This window comes from Aulonocara sp. 'chitande type north' Nkhata Bay, linkage group LG9 (genome assembly GCF_057382095.1).
Source record: "Aulonocara sp. 'chitande type north' Nkhata Bay isolate Kocher_YH1m ecotype deep benthic linkage group LG9, A_spYH_male_GT1.1, whole genome shotgun sequence".
Taxonomy (NCBI): domain Eukaryota; kingdom Metazoa; phylum Chordata; class Actinopteri; order Cichliformes; family Cichlidae; genus Aulonocara; species Aulonocara sp. 'chitande type north' Nkhata Bay.
The window spans coordinates 24,492,470-24,508,964 of NC_141352.1; the positions used below are offsets into that span (position 1 = coordinate 24,492,470).

Sequence of the window (16,495 nt, forward strand, 5' to 3'; positions counted from 1 at the left end):
ATCAGTTTTATAAGGTGATGATGTGTTAATGCTACAACTTGTTTTAAGAACCACAAAACAAACAAACAAACCCCAAAAGAAGAATCAGGGCTGATTTGTAAGAGGAATCTTTATTTGAGCTTTATGAAGGCTTTAATCTAAAGACACAAACAGAAGCACCAATGCATTTCTTTTACAAGCTTACAGTATATACACACAACTTCTCATTTATCAGCTACAGCTGGTCTTACCTTTGGGCACTTCAATAAATAAGAACAAAGGAAAATAGATATGTATATGGTAAATGCAAGCATATTAAAAAAAAAAAAAAGAAAACCTCTAACCTGAAGAGTTCAACAATGAACAGCAGTAGCACCTGTGCCTGGTCATAGCCAAAAGGTACTTTCCAGCTTAAGGTACTTTAAGGTCCCATTGTGATCACTGGTTAGTACAAATATGTGAGAAAAATCTGACGGCAAACAAATTCATATGAGACGAAATATGACCTTGGTGCATAAACCGCTGCTGAGGTTTTGTTTTTCTCTCCCTGTGAGAGCTGAGAAAGAAAAAAATGCCCTGAATGAAACCATCTTTGTGACTTTTTGGGGAGAACAAATAGTTATTTTCACACAGTTAAACTGAGATGATTTACAAATCACTGAAGGAAAGTAAATGATGAGACGTATCAAAGCGTTGATGATTGTTTCAGTGTCATCTTCACATTGACAATAAAAGGGATACAAACAAAACAAGGCCTCCCAAAGGCCTGTGCTTGATTGCACAGTTGTGCATATATATGTATGAGTCTACAACGCCTGCTGCTGCTGCTGAGGTCTATAGTGGTCCAGTGATTTGCCCTCCAGCACCATCTGGATCTCTTTGGCGTCCAGAGTTTCATATGTTAGGAGGGCATCAGCCAGCTTCTTGTGCTCCTTACTGTAAGTCTTGAGGATATCCTTAGCACGTTCATATGAGTCCTAAATAAAAGAGAGAGAAAAAACATTTTGAGAAATAGAATAGAAAAAAATTCTAATTATTATTTTTAAATGACACATATTTTGCTCACCTTTAGTAAAGCTCTGACTTCCTGCTCAATGGCTGCTTGTGTTTCGGGGCTTTGCTTTGAAATGTCTCCATAGGTCATGACACCTAGCTGTAACAAACACATAACCAAGATGAATGAACAATGGGTCTACTCATGCATCGACCACTTGTAGCTAGTGATTACTGTAAAGCGAGTTACAAAGGGCTTTTCACTGAGCTGTGTGTAATTACACCCAATGACACAGTAATGTTAGAGACTGCAGTTTTTAGGTCCACTCCCCTCCTCTTCTTCTATTACAGATTTGTATTAACTTCAAGATTAATTCATTCAATACAGTAGCTGTAGATGTGCTACTGTGTTTGCTTTTAATATAACAAAGTTTGGCTGACATAAATTGACTGAGGACAATTGTTGTGTATGGCTTCATAACTTGTATCTTACTGTAAATAAAGACGTACGTCTGCAGCAGTATGTACAGTTAAAGCCCAGATCAGCACTGCTAAGTCCTTAAATGCTGATTGGAACAAAAAACAGACAACAAAACAAAAAAAAAAAAAAAAAAAAAAAACCCCACAGGGATCATCTGCCACACAAGTCTAAATTCTCACCTTGTCACTCATGCCGAATCTGGTCACCATCAATTTTGCGATTTTGGTTGCACCATCAAAGTCGCTGGAGGCACCTGAAATGGTTAACAACGTTTTTTTGTCATCTTCCAAACAATCAGAGCGTAAGTCTAGAGACTAGTAATTTATAAGAACTTCTTCAAACCACACAAATTTATTTTCTTATGTTGATAAAAGCACACAAATAAGTGTATTTATACTTGGAAAAAAGAAAAATCCCAGGGTGTTAAATGGTAAATGGCCTGTATTTGTATAGCGCTTTACTTAATCCCCATGGACCCCAAAGCGCTTTACACTACATTCAGTCATCCAACCATTCACACACACATTCACGCACTGGCGATGGCAAGCTACATTGTAGCCACAGCTGCCCTGGGGCGCACTGACAGAGGCGAGGCTGCAGGACACTGGCGCCACCGGGCCCTCTGACCAAAAATCAGGTGTTAACCTGATAAACCTTTAAATGTTATAATCATAAAATACTATTCATAGCTCAAGCATTTTATATTTATGAATCATGTCCTACCAATCAGTCCCTCTGTGTTTCGTACCTGTGGTGATGTTATCGTTCCCAAAGATGAGCTCCTCTGCTACTCGGCCGCCCATGCTGACGTCCATCTGAGCCAGCAGCTGGGCTCGTGTCTCGCTCCAGCGGTCATTCTCTGGAAGCATCGACACCTAAAACACGGCACGGTTTATCAAAAAAAACCCAAAAAACCCCAGCAGAAATACGTACAATACTGCAAAACTGTAACAAAAGCTCACATGGCCCAGAGTTGGTCCTCGAGGCATGATAGTAGCCTTATTGATGGGCATTGCATCTTTGGTGTAATAGGCAACAATGGCATGGCCGGACTCGTGGTATGCGGTAATGGTCTTATTCTTCTTGTCAATTTCAACACTCCGCCTCTCAGGGCCTGAAATGTGAAATGGAAACATAAAGAAATAATCATGATGGTGTTCCTGTCTCCTCACTTAATAATGTACAGGTGATCAGTGTAATGTGAAATGTAGTGCTGTGGGCTGCACCGTGATCACTCATTTACCCATGAGGATCTTGTCCTTAGCGAACTCCAGGTCCTTCATTGTGACCATCTCTTTCCCGTCCACTGCTGCCTTCAGGGCTGCCTGGTTGACCAGGTTCTCGAGCTCTGCCCCCGAGAAGCCCACTGTGCCTCGGGCAATAATCTCTGCATCAATGGCTGGGAACGAACAAACAGTGTTTGTAAAGGTGATCAAAGACAATGGCGTCATTTAGAAAAATGGCAAACACAGGTTTCCTCTCAGGCTTAGCTCCAGCAGAGAAGGACAATAGGAGAAAAAAAGGATGAGATCTAAAGGTAGTTGGAGATATCCTTAATATTGTTGAATACTTTACACCCAGACCTACCTGGGTCTACTTTGATCTTGGAGAGGTACCAGTTGAGAATCTCTGTGCGGCCTTTCACATCAGGGCGAGGGACCGTCACCTGCATGTCAAACCTTCCTGGTCGAACCAGAGCGCTAAAGAGTGATGCAAAGCAGCAATAATTAGTACACAGAAGTTTATTCTGTTGAAGTTTTATTTAGGAGAACAAATACTACTTAAAACGATCGCAAAATGACACTCAAAACGTCTTACTAATATCTGTAAAACGAATGTGTTTCATCAGAAGCTGCATAACTGCACAATAACTACCTCTGATAGTAAATGCTAAAAAATGGTTTAATTTTACTGTCACTTTACAAAAAACTTAACATGTTTATGGCATACATAAAAAGCATTTCATCCTAAATGTTTACATACTTATCCAACGCTTCAGCAAAGTTTGTAGCACCAATAACAATGACTCCTTCATTTGGTTTAAATCTGTAAAAGAGCAAAACGAAACATTAGCAACTGTAAATTTAAGGTATCTACACCACTTATCACTCTATTCAGTTTAACTAACACTGACCCATCCATTTCAGCCAGCAGCTGGTTGATGGTTTGTCTGGAGTAAGGATGCATAGGGGACTCTATTCTCTTTCCACCTACGCTGTCCAGCTCATCAATGAAGATGACACAAGGAGCATTGGCTTTTGCCTCTTCTGCAAAACACAAAAATAGAGGTTATATTCGTTTTTAAAATACAATTTTAAGTGTAACTAAAATTTCTCACATCCAGTAAGCTTACTGAAAAGGTTCCTGATTCGGCTCGCACCAACGCCCACAAACATCTCATCAAACTCCGATCCGGAGGCGTAGTAAAAAGGAACATCGGCCTCTCCGGCCACGGCTCGTGCCAACAGAGTCTTTCCTGTGCCTGGGGGACCAACAAGCAGGATCCCTGAGGAGACCCAAACAGAAACGCATAAGAAAAAAAACAAAAACAAAAAAACCCCACCCTATTCAATTCACTGAATTTTCTTAATGATCAGTAAAAAGTGATGAAAAGAATTAGCAGCATCGATACCTTTTGGCAGCTTTCCACCCAAAACGGTAAATTTCTGTGGGTTTTTCAGAAACTCAACAACATCTTGCAGTTCGCTCTTTGCCTCCTCCACTCCTTTGACATGCTCAAATGTCACATTCTTCATCTGGATGGGGTCGACTGCAGAGTCAAGACCGGATGTGGTGCGGAACCTCACTACGAGATCCCCAAAATAATCAGTTCAATAAATACATATTTGCAATGTCTGACAGAAACAGCTGCTTCCTGCAGCACACATTTATTTTCTACCAGTTATTCATAAAGCACGAACACAGTAATGAAATAAAAAATAGTTTGTATAGATATTTATATGTTAAAGCACAGTATCATGCACTAAAATAATCTGTCAAACCCTACATGCGCACTAGTACATTATTGTAATAAATACATAAATATATATATGAATATTTAAGCTGAAAATCTGGTGAACATTAAGTGAAACACTTCTTTTCTAATGCTTTTGCACCCTTGGAAGGTGTAAATCAGCAGGCAGTGTGCGTATAGGATTACGATTTAATTTGAAAGCTTAAAGAATGAAGACTGAAACAAACCAGCATCAGAAAAGGGGCCTTTACCGGAGAGAAACGGGGTTCTTGAGAGGCCATAAATACCAATGAGGAGGAGGACCAAGAGGATCAACCTGGTTCTCCTCAGTGAGTCTGTAAAACATAACAGACAAAAAAACAAATCAGCCAATCTTCATCTTTGTACTCAGCTCAGCACTGCCACCAACTGTTATAATGAAAAACAGGTAACTGTGTCTTTGTCTGGACCACATGCCTTGTGTTCTCTGAGTCAAAGCTTGAGACCTCATGAACCCCTCAGTGAAACCCGTCTTGAAAGCCTCCTGCTGGTTTTCTGGAAGGTTTTTTTGTTGTATCACTTGGTCCAAAGACTGCGCCTCGACTCCTTTTTCTTTCAAGAGCAATCCCTGAGAGGGAAAAAAGTAGACATGTAAATCTGCTTTCCCCCCTCTTTTAAATGTGTGCTTCAAATAGCAACTCAAAATCTGCAACGACTTGGTCAAGTTGTAGAACGAGCTAAAGGGTCAAAGTGCCGTAAATCCCGGACTACAGAGTGCACCTGATTAAAAGCCGCATGCTCTAATTTTAGAAAGAAAATCAATTTTGTACTTGTACAGGCCGCACCGGATTTTAAGCCGTATGCGTTGCACTTGTAATATGAGATATTTACACAGAAATATTACACATGAGGATTTTTAACGTTTAATTTATTCCATAAGGTAACATAGACGTTATGATAACATACAAAAATACATACTGCAAATGCTTTTTTTCCTCGAACAGCGCCTGTAACATGGCTAATTTTAAGTATACGTACGTATCGGTAACACACAAATTACGTTGCTTATGTTTTTTTTTACAGAACAGTGCAAAAACAACATTACAACGTCTCTTAACAACCGGTAAAAATAAATACCGTATATATACTACTTATCAATTTTATTGGTCTACTGTTACCAGGCAAAATATTTTTGGCCGCATGAAAGAAAATATGCATTAGCCGCACATCAGTATAAGCCGCAGTGTTCACAGTGTGGGGAAAAAGTAGCAGCTTATGACCCGAAAACTACGGTATGTTGTTCATTCTAACTGCATAACTAACTGTGCAGTGTCCGAGAAATAATGCTTATTCAGTAAATACAGAATTTATGTTGGATTAACCAACAGTGTGTATTCATAACAGTGTAACAGATACATCAGTCGTGTGGTGGCATACCTTCATGAAGCCTGGAGTGTAGGCTTCAGATTCCACGGGACCGTCATAACCAGACTCCGCCCGTCTGGTCCTTGATCGAAGTGTCTTGAAACCGCGACTTTGGACCCATACTACACAGACAGAAAACATGTGACTATATGTCAAGTATCTTTAACCTTTTTCAGACATGGGGTATATAAGATTTCTGGCTTCTTCAGTCTGTTAAAATGACAGCTGTTTATCATAAGTAAGTCTAGCTGTGCTCTAATCGCATGTAACTACACTTTTGAAAATGTAATCATTGCCAGTGTCTTTAGCTCAGGCCCTGCTGTGAAGACCAACTCATAACAAACAGAACCTGTTTGTTGTAAAGTGAAACTGAGTGTTAAGGACAGTGAAAGCCATCCAGTGGAGCCATTGATAGCCCCAAATTGCTTTTTCCGTCTTACTGCTATTGAAGGCCTAAACCAAGACTGCTTTTTGAGAGCTAAGCAACGTAACGAAGAGCATATACAGAACATATATATTGGACCTGTATAAATTGTAAGATTGTGTTTTGACTTTTCACTCAGGCATGAGGCCAAAAAAGCTCAGGTGCCTTCAGATAAATGGAAAGGAGTGCATGCCTGAAAGGGGCTTTAATGCCACTAAGTTTGTATAACGTCAGCTTCTTACCAGGCAAAAACTGTAGTTCTGAGCAAGCTTGTCTTAGTGGGCTGTGGTATTGTCTGTGGAATAATCGTGAGCCAAAAAGCCCCAAATTCCTGTGTGAGAACCCTGTGAGACAAATCGTACAAAAAGAGAAAAAAATCTCAAGGTCTGTTTCACATTAAAACATCTGGTTAAATAAATAAAGCTCGACTGAGCTGCTCACCGTGCTTGTTGTGAAAGAAGCTGTCTGCAGAAACGTGGCTCGTTCTCCATATCGAAGGAACAGCGGGAGGCTCTTCTGGTCCCGGTGTAGGCAGTAACCTGCTGACGAGCTCGTCCAGCTGACTCGCCCTGAGCTCGGACAGACCCAGATCCTTCAGACTCACACTGGGCTTTAAGTGAAGAACAGCAAAGGTAGGTCATCTACAACTCTAAGGTAGGGCTGGGCCATATCATACTGTTCACGGTAATACCAGTATAATGTTAGGCAATAATAAGAGAATGAAATATCGCGATAGAATATGGGTAAACGCAGGTGCGCAGTGCCTTTGTTCACATATTATGGTCGTGTCCAAATTCATGAGCTGCATCCTCCTGAGGCCGCATTTGTAGACCGATTACGTCACAGCGACGCGCCGAAGGCTGTCCAAATTCGTAGACTCCTCCGAATGCAGCCGACAAATGAGTCCTCCTTTTCCCCGAATTTGAAGGATGGGTTGGGTGTGTCCTTCATGGCCTACCATATCCCAGAATTCATAGCGCGGCCCAGCCAAACTCCAGTTTCCAACAATGGCGGCCGCTACTAAGTTTTAAAATTACTCTTACTCATCTTTCTCGGTCACAAAATAAACTTTTAACATATTTTCAGGCAAGAAAGTAGCTGTGTAAACATAAAATATCTGCTCGGTTTATCAAGATATCGCATATTTGCAAAAGTGCTTCGACGTTTTCGGAGACGTCTGCTACCCACCAGCTCGACAGCTAGCCGGGAGCTCGAGGGTTACTGATGCGGCCGAGAACGGCACAACTCCCGGCACATCATTTTCAGATCACCGCGGACTTTCGCTGCTCGGGTTAAACGTAATATATAAGTCACTTAGACAACCTAAAAATGTTATTGTTGGGCTTTTTTCAGTGTTTTGTTTGTTCGTGAGTAAATCGGTTTGGCTGAGATTAAAGTTATTAGATTAGATAAAATAAAACTTTATTAATCCCCCGGGTGGGTTCCTCCTTGGTTTTTACACAGCTGACTAAACGTCAAACAGAAAACTGATTAAACAGAAGTATGAGACAGTCGAGAATTTACGCCAGTGTCCTGTTATATTTTAGATAGCAAGGAGCAGACGGCCGAGTTTATTAAACTCCACCGAGACAGCGGTGACGCAGATCTGAAGGCTGGACCGTCCAATTTCACGGCCGTTTACTTCCGGCCTACCCGACCTTCTGAGGACCTGGCCCACGTAGACCGCGAAGGCCGGGTCCTCAGGAGGATGCAGCCCATGAATTTGGACACGACATATATTATCATATCGTGATAAATACTTTTGGCCATATTGCCCTGCCCTACTCTATGGAGCAACTGATCACCTAAAAGTAAGTAAGTACATAAGTAAAGATGACACAGAAAAATAAATAAAAATGAGAAATAGTCACAATAAAAATGCAATAGCCTCCAGTCTTCAATCTCACCTGAGGAACAACCAACAAATTCTGAGCCTAGGATCTCAGACTGTGAGCAAGAGCGTGTTTAAGAAGAAGTTTAGATAGTGCTCTTTATTCTAAAATAAACTGAGAACAAATGTAAGGAGTATAAAACAGGAGTAACACAAGCTTGCTTACTAGGATATATCAGTCATAACATTTTCTCAAGTTCATCTGAGAAAACTATACCTTGCAATTTAGAAATACTCCTTAAATTGAAAAAACAAAACAGGTACGTCAAAGTAGATGTTGCATGTGAGTCAAAGCCCAGAGAGGAATCAAATATAACACCAAGATTATGAAGACTGGACTTAGCAGATAAGCAACACAATGAACTATAATCACAGCCTCTGTGTTTTTGGAATACATAGCAAAGTAATTACTGGAGATCCAGTAACTTATCCGGATAAACATTCAGTTAGGTTGGACAATCTATCCAGCTGATAAGGCTTGAAATTCAGCTGTATATGCATTTTACTGGCATGAAAATGATGAAGGTTTTCAGAAAAAAACAAATCTAATAATGCCAGCTAAAGGAAGAATGTAGAACGAAAGGCAATAATGGACCCAGGATTAAGCCTTGCAGCTCACAGGTTAGAGAAACAGTGTTAAAGGAGAAGAATATATTCAACCTAACAGAGAAAGCCCAGTCAGATAAATATGAGGAAAACCTGTCTAATGCAGAGCCAGAGAAGAGTCCCAAACAGGTAAAATCTCTAACGAGGATGATGAGGGTTTTCTTTTTCCAATTTTGGTAACCAAGACTTTTAGTGTTAAGAGTAGTTCAATAGTTTACTCATAAACATACTTCCATAAAGTCGCCATCAACAGATCTGTGGTTTACCTCAGATAGTCCACTTTAACAAAACATGTACTATGTCACCATCAGCTACTATCCTCAGGAGATGGAGCTCACCTCTCTCAGAAATGAACTGTGCTCTGGACTGAAGTCTTTGTGAAGAGCCTGGATTGAAGTTGTGGCTGAATTCTTCAGAGAGTGGAGGGCATTGATGAGCTGGCTGAGAGGCACTATCATCTGGGAAGACACAAGAACAGCAGTAGCTTAAAACACTCTCATAGCACCTCACATTTTCTGCATGTACATTTAACGTTTCCCATTCTACTTGTTTTTTGTTTTTAAATGAGACTTCCAGGCGGAGACAGCGTGGTCAGGACTGTTATGTCAGTTTTATTCTGCACATAGAGTGGTTTGGCCCACATACGGCAGACGAGTTACGTAACCTCTACTCTTTGAATGATTTTTTTCAAATACTTTGTTTAAATTAACCTAAATTTTCCTTCACGTATCTCTGGGTAAAGTCACGACCGAAACCTCACATATCACGCTCGTCTCCGCACCGACACAGGGTGACAGCGTGACGTAAGCATAGGCTTATTCTAGAGTAATGTTCTTGCTAACACTAGGCGAGCTAAAGGGGAAAAGGGGGTCAAATAAGCAACAGGCAGCAGAGCTACATGTCGATATAACTCCCATAACAGTCCTAAAATAAACACTAACTTACAACTAAAGACTAAATTCACTCCGAGAAGAACACACATGAGCTAGCCAAGTCAATAAACCGCTATCTAGTCGGCTTACCTGCTGTGGTTGAAATGACGAAGACAGCGAAAACATTTTTGCCGATGGATGCTACAAAAACGGACTTTGGAGGGCTGGTTTGTAAGGACAGACCCTCTATATAACCCAAATGAATGCGTCCTCCCGAAAGGGGCGTCCTTTTGGTTTTCCTTGTTACACAACTTTCAACAGTTACACAACTTTTTTTTCAGCTAACAACGCCAAATGGATCCCCCGGCATCTGAGGTCAAACGGACTACAAAATGACGTAAAGAAGAACTACTACCGGGTGATGCTTGCATCATTGCGATTGTTTCATTGAACTCATTAAAATTAATTTATAATGCATAGAAATGACAAAATAAATCTTCACTTGCATCAGGTGCCTTACAGTAAAAAAAAAAAGCGTAGCAGTTATTATTAATTTTTCTATTTAATTTTCACGTTCTTCTCATTTTGGTCTGTTCGTGAGTGCCTGATCAAAATTTAAAAACAGTTTCCAAAATAATGGATTTCTGGTAAATAATTGTTTTAATTGTAATTAGACGGCCAAAATTAACTAGCGTCTAATTACACTACACAGGTTGTTCAAGTACAGGTTGTTCTTTTTCACGCAGGCGCTTTCTTGGACAACTAAGTGGGGTCCCCGTGAAAGATCTGCGGAATTCAAAATTTCAAAACAAACCAGAGAATCCGTTCTTTTGCAAGTGCGTGTTGTTTACTTTGAGCTGGCTGGCTTACACAGACGTAACCCTCATTTTAAAGCAGTTAAATAATGGACGCAGAGGAAGAGCATCGCTCGTGCGCCGACGTGAAATCTGTAGGTCATCACCCTAAACCGCCGTCTATCAACGATTTCGTCGTGCTGAAGCCCATCAGCCGCGGGGCTTTTGGCAAGGTCTACCTTGCACGTAAGAACTGCAACGCACGCTTATATGCCATTAAGGTTAGTGGGTTTTTAACCTGTGCTTATTCTAAATCATTAAAGGGAGATCTAGCCTACTTAAATGCACATTTCTTCTGCCTCATAGGTGATGAAGAAAGCCGATATGGTGGATAAAAACATGACAAACCAGCTGAAGGCAGAGCGAGATGCCCTCGCTTTGAGCAAAAGTCCCTTCGTGGTTCACCTGTTTTACTCCCTTCAAACAGCCACCAAGATCTATCTGGTAACGCCCAGAGATGAAAAAATAGACTCGCGTTAAACATGTTAATGACCCCGTTTATTAAGTCATTGTTTATGCTTACAGGTAATGGAATACCTCATTGGTGGAGATGTCAAATCTCTCCTTCATATCTATGGCTATTTTGACCAGGATATGGCTGTAAAATACATCTCAGAGGTCGCACTGGCTCTAGACTATCTCCATCGTCATGGTATAATTCACAGGTACTTTTACAGTGCATGCAAATCTTGCACTTTCATTCAATTTGATCGACGTCAATATGCATTTTTGAACTGTAACAATTTTTTTCCCAGAGATCTGAAGCCAGACAACATGCTCATATCCAACAAAGGCCACATTAAACTAACAGATTTTGGCCTTTCTAAAGTCAAGCTGGACAGAGGTTTGACTTCCCAGCAGCTTTTGCACATTGTAACCATCACCTTTAGAAATATTATTAATAGTTCCTTTACCTCTGTGCTTTCTATATTAGAGCTGAGTCTTATGGATATCCTCACTACTCCATCTTTGGCTAAACCCAAGAAGGATTATTCCCGCACGCCAGGCCAAGTCCTCTCTTTAATCAGCTCCCTTGGATTTGTAAGTGAATTCAAATCACTTCACATGCAGGAAAACAATCAGATGTGTTGTTTTGTGTGTGTGTGTGTGTGTGTGTTACATAATTCCTATTTTTTCCTTTATTCTGTTAAACACAGAATACACCAGCAGCAGAAGGCAAGCGTCACTGCAGCGCTACTGTGGTGTCCAGTCCCATGTCGTGCGGCAAAATAAAACCAAGGAATAAATCTCTTGATTCTCCTGTAATGAAGAAAATAGATCGCCTGTCTTCACCTGCTCGCTACCCTTGGAAACTGAGTATGTCATCAAGGACATTTTATTTTGGGGGGTTGATTTATTTATTTTCTTTTTGCCTACATTATGTTAGAAATTTTACTAAAAAGGGGAAATATTAAGGGTTCCCGTTAAATACATGCTTTAAAGTTGGTAACAAAATGGTTATCAATATACCATGAAGTTACAACATGAAAGCATATGATGCAGATTTTTAAGTGATAGGTCATTATTAGCTGATGCTGTCAGGCTGTAGTAGACAGCCAAGAGCTATCCTCTTGGCATTTTGTCATTCTTTGTTCACGTGGAAAGACGAGTTATGCAGATAATGAAAATGTATGCTAATTTCGCCTTTATTCAGTTTTTTTCTTCTAAATTTTATCTGATAGGACCAAAGAGCAGCGTGTTTAGTCCTCATAATTTGACAAAAAATCTGACTCCCACATTGATGAAGACCAGGAGCAGGTTTCAGACGATGAGTGCAGGCAGCACTACTGACACTGACGGTGGCACCAGTCCACTGTGGGAGTGTGAGGAGGTAAGTGGATTTTCTTAATTCTTATTTTTATCCATGTGTAATTAAAGACCAATAAAGTTTTTTGGCTTGGAGTTTCCTGTTCATAAAGTGTCTCACTCACATTTCATTCCATATTGTGACTTTTTTTTTCTTCAGAAAGAGAATGAACACATGAATGACCAGAACGGGAGAGGGCGATCTGAGTTGAAGGTGCCCAAAGAGGACAGTCCGCCCACAAAACGGGACACTTTTTGCTTTTCTGATAAGGCCTCTTGCAGTCAATCAAAAAAGTCAAATGAAGCTCATCTTGTAGAAAATAAATCCCATACGAACAACCAGGAGTCTGTCTCCACAGCTCAGGAGAATGTTTGTCAATTAGCAGTTCCCTCATCTGTGAAGAGAACATTTTCAGATTTACAAAGAAGTCCAGGGACGCCAGAGATCCGAGCCAAAAAGAGAAACACAGACTACAAGAGGTTCTATGAGATTCCTGTGGAGACTGAGAGGTTTCACACTGGCTTGACTGGAACATTTTCCACCATCAAAATAGGCGACTTCATGGTCTCCACTGAAGGGATCGAGGCAACTGAAGAGCGGGTGCCGAAGCGCTCCAGTCCCGTTGCTGTAGCCAAAAGTCTGTTTTATGAACTGGAAGAGCCGGTGGAGGATATATTTGAAGGTGGAGCCAAAGACCTGTCACACACGAGTTTCACGTCACCACTTCCTGGGACAAGTGACATTTGTAGGAACCTGAGCATGGACTCTGACGGGTCTATGCACGAAATGTCTTTCACTATAGACAGCCATCCATCCCTCCAGCCAACCGAGCCTGTCAAACACAGGAATTCATTATCACCAGAGGAGGACAAAGAAAGTAAAGACTCCTTCTATACTGCATCACTACCAAAAACTCCTGTGGCCACTGTTGAAACACCTAAACTTGGTCATTTTCTGGAAAGAGATGAATCTCGCTGTTTCTTTGCGAACCGACTTCCCGAGCTCGCTTGCAGTGATGCGGAGTCCCCTTTATTCCTCAAGCCGCGAAATGTCGTGGCCTTCCGTAGTTATTGTAGCTCCATTAATCGGTCCAACGTGTCCGGGGTGTCCCGACTTAGCATTGGATCTGTGGAAGCTATGGACGTGTCCACAACGGCTTCTTATAACGTCGCATCTGGAGCTGCAACACCAGTGCAGAAGAGACCCAGCTCCAGTGGTTCTCTCTATCAGGTAGGCACGGAAGGACGAGGAATACAGCAGTCTGCATAGCCCCAGAAACGCAACCTGACGCTCTCATTGTTAAGACAGTACTTTTATTTTTGTGCTCAACTAGAGTAATTTTGCTTGTCTCACAATTTAAATCAATTGCTTTTTTATCTTATCAACTTCCTGTCCTCTGACTTTAAGTTGACTTTCTTCTAATTGGTTGCCCCTCTTTAACTGAAGTTCGAAGATCTTCTACATATCTGACAATGACAACCACTTTAATAAAGTTTGGCAGTCACAGGTTACATTTATGATTCAATAAATTATGTACATATTAATGAAATTAATGCTTTTGTTTCCTCAGACTCCTCAGCCCATGTCGACCTCTCATACCCCTTACAGGACTCCAAAGAGTGTCCGAAGGGGAGCACTGCCTGTTGAGAGAGTACCAATTTTAGGAACCCCTGACTATTTGGCTCCAGAGCTTCTTCTGGGAAAACCACATGGTAAGAGAGAGAAATCTTCAAAAGTTCTGTAACGATGCCAAAGTCAGTCAGTCTCAGTCTTGTTTTAACTGAATAGTTTTCTTGACATTGTAGCTCTTGTGACAGGCACTCTCTTTTAGTTTCAGGAAGTGGTCAGTGTGGTAAGTTTTTAACATTAATGTTTCTTTGCAAGCGAGCTTGCATGTTCCCCGTCCTGCTAATACGCTGTAGGAAGTGAGCGGATTCCTGCCCCGTTTCCCTTTCCCCGCTGTTTCTGCCCTTTGGATCGGTGAACAAACTGTGGGCCTAATTAAAGGGGAAAGGGATGGTGGTTCAAGTGTGTGATTCTAAAGGTTAAAGCATTGGGTCTTTCAAGTCTCTTTTAACACCATTGTGCCAGCAGGGGAATCAGATTAGCTGTGGCTGATGTGCTTTTAATTTGGCAAAAAAAGATTTTCTTCTTTTTGTTCTTATAAATCTATAGAATTTGAGCAATTCTGACACACTGTCAATGCACAGTGGCACTGGCATCACACAAAATGTCATCTAATAATAACTTATTGATCTGCCATGCTGTTATTAATTCAAATGTTAACACATTGAGGGCAGTGTCGCCTGGCAGTTGCACAATGCCATTTTGTAGCTTGATCGCTGCTATTTGACTTCTGTGACATGGATTTATTTATCTATTGTCTTATTCGCTCAGTAGTAGAGACTTATAACTGTAATCATGGTTTTAAGTCTGTGCAGCTATCGAGAACTAAAAAATAAGTCTTGAGAAGCACAACGTTTGCAGGCACCCTGTTTGTTTTACCCTCAATTAACTCTGCCTGTTTTAATTGACATCAAATTTTAATACGAACCAATCCTAATGATTTGTTTTTAGGTTTTTGTATGTGAGAATGAAAGAATGTTTTCTTCCCCAGTACTCAGTATCTAACGTAGTCCCTGCTTTTGCCACTGCGGTGCAGTTAGTGTGCACTCTAACAGAAATCACAGGGAAAAGTGAGGCGTTTGAGGCCCACGGCTGTACAAAAATGTGACTATTCCTTCTTCTTTTGTTGTCGTTGTCGTCGTCGTCTACCCGGGCAGACTTCATGGTGGATTGGTGGGCGCTTGGTGTGTGTCTTTTCGAGTTCCTCACAGGTGTGCCGCCATTCAATGACGAGACGCCCCAGCTGGTCTTCCAGAATATTCTGAACAGAGGTGGGTTTGCTCTTCTCTTCCAACCCTCAAACACAAAACCATCTAAAATATGTAACTCATTAAGCTTCTTCTCGATTACCAACACGCCTACGTTACTATCAACTATTGTAGATATACCCTGGCCTGAGGGGGAGGAGGAGTTATCTGTAGACTCCAGGAATGCCATTGAAATCCTGCTGACCATGGACATGACAAAGCGCGCTGGCTTAAAAGGTAGAGACCACCTTTCAAAATAAAAGACCAAAAGAGAAAGAAACAACTGGCTTTATAAATAACTATCCCATGAAGTGAAAATTTCAACAGTATTTGTCATCCAAACAGAAATAAACACATCAATAAAAACACAAATTATTATATTTTTTAAACATGAATAAATAAGGAAAAATGTAATATAAATACAGAAAATTCACCCCATTTTAGAACTGATTAACTTAACATAAAATACTTATACCGACTTTAGAAGTTGGAAGTTAATTTGGACCTATGTTCTCAAAAACAAAAGAAGAAGAAGAAATGGGCTGTTGTGTGTTTTGCTGTTTGTCATTTGCCTATATTTTCCATTAGAACTGAAGTGCCACCCCCTGTTTCACGGCCTGGACTGGGACAACCTGCAGAACCAGCCGATGCCTTTCATACCTCAACCAGACGACGAAACCGACACCTCTTACTTTGATGCGAGAAACAATGCTCAGCACATTGCCGTGTCCGGCTTCAGTCTTTAGAAGTTGTTCTCTCGCTCGAATGTATGATGCGAGAGTGATTTTTAAACACTTCAGACCATTACCTTGGATTTCTGCAAGTAAATGCGAGGTGAAGATGTGGATTAGGGTGGCCTTTCTGTTCGCTGTTGTAATATTGTTTTTAAAGAAAACATTTTACATTTGCGCAATCAAAAAGGGCCACTTAGCTACAAGAAATATCTTTTTAATGTTAGCACTACTGCGTTGCATTACTCTACTAGCAAGGCATCCCTTTATCTGGTGCTTGATTTTGTTGTGATGAGGATGTTAAAGTTAATATGCTCCATTTTCTGCTGTACTGGTACAAATGTCATGTTTCAGTGTTGAAGAAAAACATATTCATAAATAATGTCTTATATACTGTGTAAATTTAGTGTAGCGTTGTTTCAAGACAAGACTGTTACTTTATCCCAGCAGGACTTCTTTTATGTAATGTTTCTAATTTTGATTGTTGTATCCGCTCAGTTTTCCACACTACTGGTTAATTCTTGCTACATGCACAATTTTATCTTAATTCTGAGGAAAAAAGAAAAAAGAAATAAAACCTGTTTGTAACAAGATGTGTGCTTTGAG

The 16,495-nt window shown here is 40.8% G+C and overlaps 2 protein-coding genes across 4 annotated transcripts; one reads left to right on the forward strand and one right to left on the reverse strand.

Moving 5' to 3' along the window:
- Positions 1-91: 91 nt before the first annotated feature.
- Positions 92-10,034, reverse strand: LOC147322205 (ATP-dependent zinc metalloprotease YME1L1-like). Of its 2 annotated transcripts, none has more exons than XM_086306637.1 (18): positions 9,775-10,034; positions 9,091-9,210; positions 6,697-6,865; positions 6,498-6,599; positions 5,844-5,953; positions 4,884-5,034; positions 4,679-4,762; positions 4,086-4,259; positions 3,807-3,959; positions 3,588-3,720; positions 3,437-3,499; positions 3,041-3,153; positions 2,697-2,852; positions 2,416-2,567; positions 2,202-2,328; positions 1,633-1,706; positions 1,046-1,132; positions 92-956 (listed from the first exon to the last, which is right to left on the reverse strand). In XM_086306637.1, exons 1-18 carry the CDS (start codon positions 9,808-9,810, stop codon positions 786-788), a joined length of 2,175 nt encoding a protein of 724 aa, XP_086162763.1. In that variant the 5' UTR covers positions 9,811-10,034; the 3' UTR covers positions 92-785. The 2 variants fall into 2 exon arrangements, with proteins under 2 accessions (XP_086162763.1, XP_086162762.1); XM_086306636.1 differs by having other exon boundaries at positions 4,655-4,762.
- Positions 10,035-10,371: 337 nt separating this feature from the next.
- mastl (microtubule associated serine/threonine kinase-like) lies at positions 10,372-16,495 on the forward strand. 2 transcript variants are annotated; one of them, XM_086306634.1, is made up of 12 exons: positions 10,372-10,699; positions 10,785-10,922; positions 11,004-11,143; positions 11,234-11,322; positions 11,413-11,519; positions 11,636-11,795; positions 12,161-12,309; positions 12,445-13,515; positions 13,856-13,997; positions 15,069-15,182; positions 15,294-15,395; positions 15,747-16,495. In XM_086306634.1, exons 1-12 carry the CDS (start codon positions 10,529-10,531, stop codon positions 15,902-15,904), a joined length of 2,541 nt encoding a protein of 846 aa, XP_086162760.1. In that variant the 5' UTR covers positions 10,372-10,528; the 3' UTR covers positions 15,905-16,495. The 2 variants fall into 2 exon arrangements, with proteins under 2 accessions (XP_086162760.1, XP_086162761.1); XM_086306635.1 differs by having other exon boundaries at positions 10,538-10,664.

What these genes read in the sequence shown, in the direction of transcription:
- mastl (XM_086306634.1), top strand. Translation starts at nt 10,529, where the DNA reads ATGGACGCAGAGGAAGAGCATCGCTCGTGCGCCGACGTGAAATCTGTA. An exon ending in TAAAGTCAAGCTGGACAGAG is followed by an intron (nt 11,323 to 11,412) that starts GTTTGACTTCCC and finishes TTTCTATATTAG; the next exon opens with AGCTGAGTCTTATGGATATC. An exon ending in CACTGTGGGAGTGTGAGGAG is followed by an intron (nt 12,310 to 12,444) that starts GTAAGTGGATTT and finishes TTTTTTCTTCAG; the next exon opens with AAAGAGAATGAACACATGAA.
- LOC147322205 (XM_086306636.1), bottom strand. Translation starts at nt 9,810, where the DNA reads ATGTTTTCGCTGTCTTCGTCATTTCAACCACAGCAG. An exon ending in ACACTCCAGGCTTCATGAAG is followed by an intron (nt 5,035 to 5,843) that starts GTATGCCACCAC and finishes TTTCCCTCTCAG; the next exon opens with GGATTGCTCTTGAAAGAAAA. An exon ending in TTTGACTCAGAGAACACAAG is followed by an intron (nt 4,763 to 4,883) that starts GCATGTGGTCCA and finishes TATGTTTTACAG; the next exon opens with ACTCACTGAGGAGAACCAGG.